This window comes from Heterodontus francisci, chromosome 11 (assembly GCF_036365525.1).
Source record: "Heterodontus francisci isolate sHetFra1 chromosome 11, sHetFra1.hap1, whole genome shotgun sequence".
NCBI lineage: Eukaryota > Metazoa > Chordata > Chondrichthyes > Heterodontiformes > Heterodontidae > Heterodontus > Heterodontus francisci.
Window position 1 is genome coordinate 92,419,966 of NC_090381.1, and position 14,402 is coordinate 92,434,367.

The window sequence follows — 14,402 nt, forward strand, 5'->3', positions numbered from 1 at the left end:
TCCAGACTGACTTAATTTCTCTTCTCTATTTGACTGTGCATCACCCCCTACTGTACCACCACTCTGTATCCCATCCCCCGCCAAATTAATTTAAATCCCCAACAGCACTAGCAAACCTCCCAGCAAGGATGTTGGTCCTGTTCTGGTACAGGTGCAACCCGTCCAAATTGTATAGGTCCAACCTTCATCAGAAACAGACCCAGTGATCCAGGAAACTAAAGCCCTCCCTCTGGCACCATGTCTTCAGCCACACATTCATCTGCTGTATCCTCCTATTCCTATATTCACTAGCACATGGCACTGGGAGTAATCCAGAGATTACAACCTTTTGAGGCCCTGCTTTTTAATCTGCTACCTAGCTCACTAAATTCTTGTTGCAGGACCTTCTCCCTCTTTCTACCTATGTCGTTGGTACCAATGTGAACCACGACCTCTGACTGTTCACCTCCTGCAGCTGCTCCGTGACATCCTTGACCCAAGCCCCAGGGATCAACACACCATCCTGAAAACAGCGTTGCGGCCACAGAAACGCCTATCTGTACTCCTTATGATCGAACCCCTATCACTATATCTCTCCCACTCTCTTTCTCCTCCCCTCCTGTGCAGCTGAGCCACCCATGGTGCCACAGACAAGGCTCTTGCTGCATTCCCCTGAGAAGCCATCTCCCCCAACAGTACTCAAAGCAGAATATCTGTTAGAGAGGGAGATGGACCCAGGGGACTCCTGCACTACCTGCCTAGTTGTTTTACTCTGCCTGGCGGTCACCCATTCCCTTTCTGCCTGAGTAGTCTTTACCTGCGGTGTGACCACCTCCCTGTAAGTGCCATCTGCAATGATCTCAGCCTCATGGATGCTCCACAGTGTCCCCAGCCGCTGCTCCAGATTCTAAACACCGATTTCGAGTAGCTGCAGCTGGAGACACTTCCTGCACACGTGTTCACCCTGGACACTGGAAGTGTCCCTGACTTCCCACATTGCACAGGAGGAGCACTCCACTTTGCCGAGCTGCTCTGCCATGACTTGCCCTTAATTTACTCCAAAAAAAAAAATTGAGTTTATTTACACTAGGGACCTTGATTTCCTAAAAACCACGACTTACTATATATCAAAAATTAGTAATTACGAGTAATTATTAATAAATTACACAAGTAAAAACAAGAAACACACTTTAGTAGTATTAACCTTATCACTTGTAGGTTTCTCTCCCCTGATTTTTTTTAAGCTATTTACAGGCACTAACAGCTGTTACTTACCCAACTAATCAGCTTACAGATTTCCCATGGTAGATTCTTAGAGTTATACAGCACAGAAACAGGCCCTTTGGCCCATCTGTAAGTCTTTTTTTTCCTCCTCCTTTGAAACTCAGCTGCACTGGAACAGTGAGAGAGCCTGCCGACTACTGCTGCCGCTCCGGTCCAAGGTAAGTGAAGGCCTTGAGCCCTGCTCTTTCTTATACAGGCCCCGCTCCGGATTTGCCTCTTCCCAGGTTCGCCTGCCGACTACCGCTGCTGCTCCGGTCCAAGGTAAATGTAGGCCTCAAGCCCCGCTCTTTATTTCACAGGTCTCACTCCAGATCCTCCGCCTCCCAGGTAAAGAAAAAGTACTAGAGATATTAATGTTTCCTCAGGGTAGTGTCCTAGGTCCAACCATCTTCAGCTGCTTCATCAGTGACCTTCCCTTCAGTGCCTGTCCACCATCTACAAGGCACAAGTCAGGAGTGTGCTGGAATACTCTCCACTTGCCTGGATGGGTGCAGCTACAACACTCCAGAAACCCAACGCCATCCAGGACAAAGCAGCCCACTTGATTGGCACCCCATTCACAATCTTCAACATTCACTCCCTCCACCACTGACACACAGTGGCAGCAGTGTGTACCATCTACAAGATGCACTGCAGCAACTCACCAAGGCTCATTTAACAGCACATTCCAAACCCGCGACCTCTACCACCTAGAAGGACAAGAGCAGCAGATGCACCATCTGCAAGTTCCCTCCAAGCCACATACCATCCTGACTTGGAGCTATACTACTGTTCCTTCACTGTAGCTGGGTCAAAATCCTGGAACTCACTTCCTAACAGCACTGTGGGTACCTATACCCCAAGGACTATAGCAGTTCAAGAAGGCAGCTCACCACCTTTTCGAGGGCAATTAAGGATGGGCAATAATGCTGGCCTAGCCAGCAATGCCCATATCCCACAAACGAATAAAAAAATTTAATGGTGCTAAAAACCAACAAATCCCCTGGACCTGGTGGCCTTCATCCTAGGATTTTAAAAGAGGTGTCAGCAGATAGTGGATGCACTGCTTTTGATCTTCCAAAATTTCTTAGATTCTGGAAATGGTCCCCACGGATTGGAAAGTAGCAAATGTAACCCCACTTTTCAAGAAAGGAGGGAGTGAAAACGGGAACTATAGACCAGTTAGCCTGACATCAGTAGTAGAGAAAATGTTAGAATCTCTTATTAGGGATATAGTAAAGGAAACTTAGAAAATCATATAATTAGGCAGAGTTTTGAAAGGGCAATTATATTTGACAAATCCATTAGATCCAAGGAAGAGGCATACAAATTTGCCAGAAAAAAACAACAGACCTGAGGATTGTGAGCAGTTTAGAATTCAGCAAAGAAGGACCAAGGGATTGATTAAGAAAGGGAAAATAGAGTATGAGAGCAAACTTGCGGGAAACATAAAAATTGACTGGTGAAGACAAATGTAGGTCCCTTACAGTCAGAAACAAGGGAATTTATTATGGGGAATAAAGAAATGGCTGACCAACTAAATGCATACTTTGGTTCTGTCGTCACAAAGGAGGACACAAATATCATACCAGAAATGTTGGGGAACACGGGGCTTAGTGAGAGAGAGGAACTGAAAGAAATCAGTATTAGTAGAGAAATGGTGTTGGGGAAATTGATGGGATTGAAGGCCGATAAATCCCCAGGGCCTGATGGTATGCGTCCCAGAGTACTTAAGGAAGTGGCCCAAGAAATAGTGGATGCATTGGTGGTCATCCAAGATTCTATAAACTCTGGAACAGTTCCTACAGATTGGAGGGTAGCTAATGTAACCCCACTATTTATAAAGGACGGTAGAGAGAAAGCAGGGAATTATAGACCAGTCAGCTTGACATCAGTAGTGGGGAAAATCCTAGAGTACATTATCAAATATTTTATACCAGAGCACTTCGAGAACAGTGGTAGAATCGGGCAGAGTCAGCATGGATTTACGAAAGGGAAATAGTGCTTGGCAAATCTACTAGAATTCTTCAAAGACGTAACTAGTAGAGTTGATGAGGGGGAGCCGGTGGATGTGGTTTACTTGGACTTTCAGAAGGCTTTCGACAAAGTCCCACATAAGAGATTAGCATGTAAAATTAAAGCGCATGGGATTGGGGGTAGTGTATTGCGATGGATAGAAAATTGGTTGGCAGACAGGAAACAGAGTAGGGATAAATGGGTCTTTTTCCGAATGACAGGCAGTGACTAGTGGGGTACCGCAGGGATCGGTGCTAGGAGCTATTCACAATATACATTAATGATTTAGATAAGGGAACGAAATGTAATATCTCCAAATTTGCAGATGACACAAAACTGGGTGGGAGGATGAGTTGTGAGGAGGATGCAGGGAGGCTTCAGGGTGATTTGGACAAGTTGAGTGAGTGGGCTGATGCATGGCAGATGCAGTATAATGTGGATAAATGTGAGTTTATCCACTTTGGTAGCAAAAACGGGAAGGCAGATTATTATCTGAACGGCTATAAACTGAGAGAGGGGAATATGCAGCAAGACCTGGGTGTTCTTGGACACCAGTCGCTGAAGGTAAGCATGCAGGTGTAACAGGCGGTAATAAAGGCATATGGTATGTTGGCCTTCATAGCGAGAGGATTCGAGTACAGAAGCAGAGATGTCTTGCTGCAATTATACAGGGCCTTGGTGAGGCCACACCTGGAATATTATGTGCATTTTGGTCTCCTTATCTGAGGATGTTCTTGATATAGAGGGAGTGCAGCGAAGGTTTACCAAACTGATTCCTGGGATGGCGGGACTGACGTATGAGAAGAGATTGAGTCGGTTAGGATTATATTCACTGGAGTTCAGAAGACTGAGGGGGATCTCATAGAAACCTATAAAATTCTAACAGGACCTGACAGGGTAGATGCAGGAAGGATGTTCCCGATGGTGGGGGAGTCCAGAACCAGGTGTCATAGTCTAAGGATACGGGGTAAACCTTTCAGGACGGAGATGAGGAGAAATTTCTTCACCCAGAGAGTGGTGAGCCTGTGGAATTTGCTACCACAGAAAGCAGTTGAAGCCAAAACATTGTATGTTTTCAAAAAGGAGCTAGATATAGCTCTTGGATCTAAAGGGATCAAAGGGTATGTGGCAAAAGCGGAACAGGCTACTGAGTTGGATGATCAGCCATGATCATAATGAATGGCAGAGCAGGCTCGAAGGGCCAAATGGCCTACTCCTGCTCCTATTTTCTATGTTTCTATGCGCAATTACCAGGGTAGTTAAGGGAGGACCAATGGATGTAATATAATTGGATTTTCAAAAGGCATCTTTAGGTGTCACACGAGAGATTCTTGCACAGGGCTTGAGTTCATGGAATTAGAGGTAATAAATTAGCTTGGATTGGATATTGGTTAATGGGCAGTAAACGGAGAGTAGGAATGATCAGATCATTTTCAGTATGACCAGGTGTAACTAGTAGGGTGCTGCAAGGATCAGCTATTTAGAAATTTATATTAACTTAGCTGACGGTACTGAGTGTAATGTATAATAATTTGCTGATACAAAACTAGGTAGGAAGGTAAGCTGTGAGGAGGTCCAAAGAGGTTGCAAAGGGACATGGGTTGTGACTGGGCAAAAAAGTGGTAGATGGAGTATAATATGGGAAATGGAACATTAACCACTTTGGCATGAAGAATAGAAAAGCAGAATTTTTTTAAAAGATGTGAGACTGGTAAATTTTGGTATGCAGAGGGATTTGGGTCTCCTGTACAAGAATCACAAAGTTAACATGCAGGTGCACCAAGCAATTAGGAAGCAAATGGTATGTTATCCTTTATTACAATGGGGGTTGAAGTATGAGAGTCAGGAAGTCTTGCTATTCTATAGGGTTTGGTGAGACCACATCTAGTGTGCTGAATACTATCTCTGGGTTGTTGCCCGTGCCACGTGATAGCGAAGCGAGGAATAGGGAGAGAGAGGAGTTGAACACGTGGCTGCAGGGATGGTGCAGGAGGGAGGGTTTTGGTTTCCTGGATAACTGGGGCTCTTTCTGGGGTAGGTGGGACCTCTACAAACAGGATGGTCTTCACCTGAACCAGAGGGGTACCAATATCCTGGGGGGGGAGATTTGCTAGTGCTCTTTGGGGGGATTTAAACTAATTCAGCAGGGGGATGGGAACCTAAATTGTAGTTCCAGTGTACAGGATGTTGAGAGTAGTGAGGTCAGGGATAAGGTTACAAGGACGCAAGAGGGCACTGGCAAGCAAGAACTTGGTTTAAAGTGTGTCTACTTCAACGCCAGGAGCATCCGGAATAAGGTGGGTGAGCTTGCAGCATGGGTTGGTACCTGGGATCTCGATGCTGTGGCCATTTCGGAGACATGGGTAGAGCAGGGACAGGAATGGATGTTGCAGGTTCCGGGATTTAGATGTTTCAGTAAGAACAGAGAAGATGGTAAAAGAGTAGGGGGGGGGGGGTGTGGCATTGTTAATCAAGGACCTCCAAATAGTTCCAGAGATGTAGAGGAAAGGATAGCGAAGATGATTCTCGACAGGAGCGAGAGTAACAGGGTAGTGGTTATGGGAGACTTTAACTTTCCAAATATTGACTGGAAATACTATAGTTTGAGTACTTTAGATGGGTCAGTTTTTGTCCAGTGTGTGCAGGAGGGTTTTCTGACACAGTATGTAGACAGGCCAACCAGGGGCGATGCCACATTGGATTTGGTACTGGGTAATGAACCCGGCCAGGTGTTAGATTTAGATCTAGGTGAGCACTTTGGTGATAGTGATCACAATTCGGTTAGGTTTACCTTGGCGATGGGCAGGGACAGGTATATACCGCAGGGCAAGAATTATAGTTGGGGGAAAGGAAATTATGATGCGATTAGGCAAGATTTAGAATGCGTAGGATGGGGAAGGAAACTGCAGGGGATGGGCACAATCGAAATGTGGAGCTTATTCAAGGAGCAGCTACTGCGTGTCCTTGATAAGAATGTACCTGTCAGGCAGGGAGGAAGTTGTCGAGCGAGGGAGCCGTGGTTTACTGAAGAAGTTGAAGCGCTTGTCAAGAGGAAGAAGGCGGCTTATGTTAGGATGAGACGTGAAGGCTCAGTTCGGGCGCTTGAGAGTTACAAGCTAGCCAGGAAGGATCTAAAGGGAGAGCTAAGAAGAGCAAGGAGAGGACACGAGAAGTCATTGGCGGATAGGATCAGGGAAAACCCTAAGGCTTTCTATAGGTATATCAGGAATAAAAGAATGACTAGAGTTAGATTAGGGCCAATCAAGGATACTGGTGGAAAGTTGTGTGTGGAATCAGAGGAGATAGGGGGAAGCGTTAAATGAATATTTTTCGTCAGTATTTACAGTAGAGAAAGAAAATGTTGTCGAGGAGAATACTGAGATACAGACTACTAGGCTAGATGGGATTGAGGTTCACAAGGAGGAGGTGTTAGCAATTTTGGAAAGTGTGAAAATAGATAAGTCCCCTGGGCCAGATGGGATTTATCCTAGGATTCTCTGGGAAGCCAGGGAGGAGATTGCAGAGCCTTTGTCCTTTATCTTTATGTCGTCATTGTCGACAGGAATAGTGCCGGAAGACTGGAGGATAGCAAATGTTGTCCCCTTGTTCAAGAAGGGGAGTAGAGACAGCCCTGGTAATTATAGACCTGTGAGCCTTACTTCGGTTGTGGGTAAAATGTTGGAAAAGGTTATAAGAGACAGGATTTATAATCATCTTGAAAAGAATAAGTTCATTAGCGATAGTCAGCACGGTTTTGTGAAGGGTAGGTCGTGCCTCACAAACCTTATTGAGTTTTTCGAGAAGGTGACCAAACAGGTGGATGAGGGTAAAGCCGTGGATGTGGTGTATATGGATTTCAGTAAGGCGTTTGATAAGGTTCCCCACGGTAGGCTATTGCAGAAAATACGGAAGTATGGGATTGAAGGTGATTTAGTGCTTTGGATCAGAAATTGGCTAGCTGAAAGAAGACAGAGGGTGGTGGTTGATGGCAAATGTTCATCCTGGAGTTTAGTTACTAGTGGTGTACCGCAAGGATCTGTTTTGAGGCCACTGCTGTTTGTCATTTTTATAAATGACCTGGATGAGGGTGTAGAAGGGTGGGTTAGTAAATTTGCGAATGACTCGAAGGTCGGTGGAGTTGTGGATAGTGCTGAAGGATGTTGTAGGGTACAGAGGGACATAGATAGGCTGCAGAGCTGGGCTGAGAGATGGCAAATGGAGTTTAATGCGGAAAAGTGTGAGGTGATTCACTTTGGAAGGAGTAACAGGAATGCAGAGTACTGGGCTAATGGGAAGATTCTTGGTAGTGTAGATGAGCAAAGAGATCTTGGTGTCCAGGTCCATAAATCCCTGAAAGTTGCTACCCAGGTTAATAGGGCTGTTAAGAAGGCATATGGTGTGTTAGCTTTTATTAGTAGGGGGATCGAGTTTCGGAGCCACGAGGTCATGCTGCAGCTGTACAAAACTCTGGTGCGGCTGCACCTGGAGTATTGCGTGCAGTTCTGGTCACCGCATTATAGGAAGGATGTGGAAGCTTTGGAAAGGGTGCAGAGGAGATTTACTAGGATGTTGCCTGGTATGGAGGGAAGGTTTTACGAGGAAAGGCTGAGGGACGAGGTTGTTTTCGTTGGAGAGAAGGAGGAGGAGAGGTGACTTAATAGAGACATATAAGATAATCAGAGGGTTAGATAGGGTGGATAGTGAGAGTCTTTTTCCTCGGATGGTGATGGCAAACACGAGGGGACATAGCTTTAAGTTGAGGGGTGATAGATATAGGACAGATGTCAGAGGTAGTTTCTTTACTCCGAGAGTAGTAGGGGCGTGGAACGCCCTGCCTGCAACAGTAGTAGACTCGCCAACTTTAAGGGCATTTAAGTGGTCATTGGATAGACATATGGATGAAAGTGGAATAGTTTAGGTCAGATGGTTTCACAGGTCGGCGCAACATCGAGGGCCGAAGGGCCTGTACTGCGCTGTAATGTTCTATGTTCTAAATGCAAGACTCACCGCTGAAAACCATGGCAGCCAGGAGCTTCAGCTTCTTGTCAGCTATGTACGGGACAAATACTAACTACCTTTAGTTTATACAAAGTGGACGGCTTGCCTTTATCGTCTTCCTTCTCTTTCTCCCTTGCATTTTACACTCTGTCATCCGCTCGAGAGAATATTTCATGTACCCCCTGGAAAGTCTCTGCGCACCCCAGTTTGAGAACCACTGTTACAGACAGACCTTCAGAAAGAAGTAGGAGATCTTCCAAAATCAGCTGGTGTGGATGCCTTGGCATTGACTGATTTCTGAAAGCATGAACTTCCAAGTGCTGTCTAAATAAGTTGGTGAGCCATCACTACTTTCAAGGACCTTTTGTGAGTTATCTCAGTACATAGGTGGGCTCAAGGTCACAAGATAAATCGGGGGAGGGAGGTTATTCGGCCCACTGTGTCCATGTTGGATCTCCACGGAGCCATCTAGTCAATTCCATTCCCCGCTCGATCCCCGTAGCCCAGCAAGTTTATTTCCTTTTGAAATTATTGTCTTTGCTTCCACCACACTCATGGGCAGCGAGTTCCTGATCATTACCACTCACTGCATTAAAAAAAAGTTCTTCCTCACATTTCCCCAGCATCTCTTGACCAAAATCTTCAACCTGTGTCCCCTAGTCCTTGTATCATCAGTTAATGGGAACAGTTTTTCCTTGTCTAACTTATCTAAGCCTGTTATAATCTTGTACACCTCTATCAAATCTCCCCTCAATCTCTTTCGCTCTAGGGAGAACAACCCCAGATTTTACAACCTAACCTTGTAACTAAAATTCCCCCATCCCTGGAACCATTCTGGTAAATCTTCTCTGCAACCTCTGGAGGCTTATCCATCCAAGGCAAAAAAATTACACTTCCCTCATCATGTTATATACTTACCTTGGATGAAGCTAAAGTTTAAGCCTCTACACTTAACTGAATTAGCCCCATTAAGTAGAAATTTGTCCAGTGGTGCTGTGCTCTGCTAAGGAGCTTTTGGCTTCATATTAAAGCATTGCCTTATTTCCATGTGACTCGAATCTCGATCTATACAAGTCCATAGAGCAGCAGCTATGATCTATCATGTCCCTTCTGGATCCTTTAGCAACCTTCCTTTCATTTAGTTATACTAAGGTTGTGGCGACATTTAATGCTGTCCCCCTTTGAAAATTGATTCCAATTCTTCACGAACGTCTGTAACCTGCTTTCGAGACCGTTGATTCATACAATCTCAAATTATTAGGTTGGGATACTCTTCTGCTTATTTCTCTGATATCAGCTGTGGGTAAGTAAAATCCAGAAGCTGATCAATCATTGCTTTCTAGCATATTAGTAATACTGTTGGACTGCAACCCAAGTTCCTACCAAAAGTCTTGCCACACTGCCGTCCCCCTCTAAATAAAGACATCAGTTCTTTTGATCTCCATTCTCATCATTCAGAATTAATTTGGTGATTCTGCTACATTGATCTATATTTCAAGCTTTTTCCCAGCAATTTTTCCTTGTGTAACTAGCTTGATGATGGTTTCCCTGAGCAGATCAAGTCTTTTTAATGAACTTAGAACATATGAAATAGGATCAGGAGTAGACCATACAGACCCTCAAGCCTCTTCTGCTGCCATTCAATAGAATCATGGCTGATCATCTGCCTCAACTCCATTTCCCCATCTCCCTTTCCCTGCATCCCATGATTTCACTGATGGAACAAAAATCTCTTTCTCAGCCTTGAAAATATCCAATGAGGGAGCATCCGCAACCCTCTGGGGTAGAGAATTCCAAAGATTCAACTTGTACCAGCCCTTATTTTTGTATGAATTATTGTAGCCCTGTTGAACAACTAATCTCAGTTGTAATAGACTGCATGCTAGAGAATACAGAGGCTGCCTAGCACATTTTTCTGTTACATTACCCTATATAGCAGAAAATACTACACCTCTGTCATCATGCAGACTAGAACTAATGATAAAATGATTGTTCCATCTCAGGATTTTTTGACCATTTCTTCACTAAGAATTTGAGAATTTACTTTTAAGTGTATTTTTATAAACACTGGCGCTAATATAAACAGGAAGGCTAGAGGCTGCTGGCATTTGCCAAATGTGTATTAAAGCCAGATATTGACACCATTGCCGCAGAATTGTTAGTAATAATAGGACAGTTTTATCTCAGCCAAGAGTGTCTCAAAAATACACACCGGGGCCTGGATTTTGCTCCTAGCCTCACGTCAGGTTCTGTGGTGTGGGGGGGTGGGGAGGGGTGAGAGGGAAGAGGAAGAGGGAGTGCGGAGAATCGGAGAGGCAGTGACCAGCCACAGAACCCGATGCTGGAATTGCCGAGCCCGACCTTCCTGGCAGCGGGGAGGCTCTGTGTCCCCTCCATCACTCTGCGTCAGGACCTGAATTTGCATATTTAAATTACAGCTTTACATTAATTAAAATGTAACCCACAGCGATCTTGCCTTCAGTTCCCAATCGTCAGCGTGACGTGTGGCACTCGCGCGTCTTCAGTTTCCCATTGAGGGAAAGCTGGCACTACCGAGGTGGAGAAGGGGTCAACTCTGCGTTTATGTTGTGCTGTTTGCAGGACTGGCAGCCTTTTAAAAATGGCACTAGAACCTGCTCCTTCATCAAGTGACCCCGTGAATGGCATCGCCGAGGGTGCCCCCACCACATGATTGTGGGGGGGCGATGCCGTGCATATGCTAAGTCGCTACCGGATGCAAAATGATAGCGCATGGCCCATGCATGGCGGCTGCCATTTTCTTCACTCACCAACGCTCCCGGCGACGGGAAAACAAGATCCAGCCCTGGGAGTGGGGGTGTGGGTGGTAGAATAGATTGTCCCTTCCTGTTGAACTTCACTTGAAGGTAGTTTCAAAGGAAAGAACACAGGAACTGGTTTGATTCGCAGCACATACAAAAGCAAAATAAAAACCGAGGCTGGAATTTAACGACCCCCCAACGTGCAGACGGGCGTGAAATTGAGTGGGATGTTGCGGGGGCTGACCCCGGCGAGGCCCTAAAATCTTACTTGAATTCCGGGGCCGTCCTTCCTGTTGCCTCCGATGGCTGGGTGTAGTTCCAGCAGTGGCTCCTAGTGGTGCAGCTGGGATGAAGAGCTGCTGGCCCGCTGATTGGCTGGCAACTCCATTAGGCGGGACATCCAGCCTCAAGGAGGTGGAAGTCCAACCCAAGACCAATTGAGAGCCTGCGGAGCGAAAAATCCCGGCCTGACTTCCCCGGCCCAGAGGAGGTGGGCTCACCACTGACTTTTCGACTGGTGTGTGAGGCCTGCTGTCCAACATAAAGTTATGGCCAGAGAATGCTGAAAATACTGAGCAGGTCTTCATGTGCAGAGAGAGAAACAGAGTTAACACTTTAGGTCAACAAAGGTCATCGACTTCAGTCACAGCTCTGCTGGCCAGTCCCAGTCAGGGGAGGAATCTGAAACTAACCCCCAATTTGTTGTGCAAACAAAAAAGAAATGGACAAAGTCACTTAGGAAGTCAGGCACCAGACTGTAGTGAGAAGGATTTTAATAATAAACAACCTACAGGGAGGGGAAGCTCTGCACTTGGCTGTGAGAATGCAAAAGAGTCATTCTGCTTGAGTCAAGTAAGCTTGCTCATTGAACTATGCTCGTTCTGTTTATATCGTTATATGAAGATAAGTTTTGCCAATTTGGATTAAGTAAATCTGTTTTTCTGTGTGTTCACCTTACTGTGAAGTAAAGCATCTTAATGGATCAAGCTTCTCCTTACCTAGTGGTCCACCATTGACAAATGCATAAATGCAAGTGTAAAAGACCTGAAGAACTGATCAAAAGAGGGTGCTATTGTTACATTCCTGGATAATCATATTGTGCAAAAGATAATGGGTAGTTTAAAGGACTGACTGATGCTCCCTTAAAGTGATATGAGTGTCTTGCTGGCCAAATAGATATCCATGGCTGACCCATATTTGTAACAATGCACAAGCAGCTAAAAGACTATATCGCACAACCATCCAACTTGCATTGCATTCAAACTGGGTTGCCTGTTGACAGAGTCTATATTTCTTCCAGCTTCTATCAGCAACATCTTCAAGTCTTGTGGTGGTGCATACATACATAGGGTCACTGCTTCCAGTGCTGTATCCACCTGTCACAGGCTGTGACACGATGAGTAGATAATTTGAAGAATGCCACAAAGCCTGTCATTTATATATTGAATCCTTCTGATGTAAGTAATGTCCTTTGAAGATTGCTCAGATTCTTTTTGTGAAAGTCAGACTACATCTCTAAACATGGCATGTGTTTTTTAAAAAAAAAACAGCAACTTGTGTTTAGCACCTTTTAATGTAAATGTTCCAAAGTGCTTCACTGACTGCTGTCCTCAAGATGAATTCACATAAAATATTTCTGTGGGACTCTGCAGGACTAAAGAATAGACTGTTTTGGGCAGCCAGACATTGATGTGACAAGAATGCATTTGGGTCACACTTCCTGATTGACATTTCTAATAAAGATTTACACTAAGTACTGGGAAGTCATGCAAAGCCAAGGATAAAAATCCTATTTCTGTTATCCAAAGGTATTAAGGGTTATGGGGTAACGGTGAATATATGGAGTTAGGTCACAGAGCAACCATGATCTCATTGAATGGCACAACATGCTCTAGGGACAAAATGGCCTACTCCTGTTCCTATGTTCCTACTTTTGTCACAACCCACTCAAACAATGAGATCCATTATAGTCCCAAAGACCGAGGCAGGACTATTATGAATGCAAAGTGATTAGTGGAGTGTTTTTTATATAACTGAAATTTTACTGGTAGGAAACCTTCTGACTCTGCCAAGGGAGTTTCTACTAGATTGGTCTGTCCTTCATGAATATCTTTACAACAAATTTGCACATCTTTACAACCAGTGTCAGCTCTGGCCCGAGTCAGAAGGTTTGTGGATTCGAGCACAAACTCTAGATTGTCACTTAAGTGCAGCACTGAGCAAGGGCGGCATTATCAGAGGTGCTGGCTTTTGGATGAGACCTTAACCAAGGCCCAATCTGCCCTCAGGTGGATGTAAAAGATTCCATGGCATTCGTTGAAGAGCAGGGGATTTTCTCCTGCTGTTTTGGTCAACATTTATCATTTAGTTACCTGCTTATCTGTTTAGTTTTATATAATGACTATACTCTCATATATCTTCTGCACCCAAAAAAATTCCAGTATTGTCAATACTATTTACTCATTATGCCTTAAGCTTAAAAAAAATGAACATAGTCTGATTTCTTTTTCCCCATAACCATATATTGACCTAATTAGACGTTGTCTGTTTTTGCAAACCCTAGGATATTCTGGTTACAATGATTCTAGTTATGATGCCTCAAACTACAGGACAAACTATACAGCTAGAATGACTGAAGACGAACAATTAGAAGCAGCAATACGGACAAGTCTAAATGACTATGGTATGTTGTGTGATGCATATATAATGTCCAGGGGTCAGATTCTTTTCTTAACCTGACTTTTTATATCCTTGTTTTATTCTTTTGAAATTCTTTACTTTCATTAAATACAGCTCTGCAAAGGTATCATGCTCCTGTTGCTATGGTAATCAGCAGCTTGTAGGGGCCCTTGGGCTGATAAGTGGCAAGTAACATTCACGCCACACAAGTGCCAGGCAATGACCAACTCAAATCTAACCATCTCCCCTTAATGTTCAATGGCATTACCATTGCTAAATCCCCCACTATCAACATCCTGGGGGTTACCGTTGACCAGAAGCTGAACTGGACCAGCCACAAAAATGCTGTGGCTACAAGAGCAGTTCAGAGGCTGGGAATTCTGCCGCATATAACTCACCTCTGTCCACCATCTACAAGGCATGAGTCAGGAGTGTGATGGAATACTCTCCACTTGCCTGGATGAGTGCAGCTCCAACAACACTCAAAACTCAACACCATCCAAGCAAGTGGAGATTGATTGGCACCCATCCACCACCTTCAACATTCACTCCCTCCACCACGGATGTACAGTGGCAGCAGTGTGTACAATTAACACGATGCACTGCAGCAACTCACCAAGGTTCTTTCTACATCACCATCCAAACCCTCAACCTCTGCCACCTAGTAGGACAAGGGCAGCAGATGCA

The 14,402-nt window shown here is 44.8% G+C and overlaps 1 protein-coding gene across 5 annotated transcripts in view; it reads left to right on the top strand.

The window, feature by feature from the left end:
- The window catches only part of rhbdd1 (rhomboid domain containing 1), a 145,719-nt gene that overhangs the window by 84,294 nt on the left and 47,023 nt on the right, over positions 1–14,402 (top strand). For 3 of the 5 annotated variants that reach the window (XM_068042495.1, XM_068042496.1, XM_068042494.1), the window contains exon 7: positions 13,600–13,719. In XM_068042495.1, coding sequence (XP_067898596.1) covers positions 13,600–13,719 — 120 coding nt within the window. Of the gene's footprint in view, positions 1–1,367; positions 1,422–12,336; positions 12,494–13,599; positions 13,720–14,402 lie in introns of those variants that run through there. The other 2 variants (XR_010975991.1, XM_068042498.1) reach the window with 2 other exon arrangements.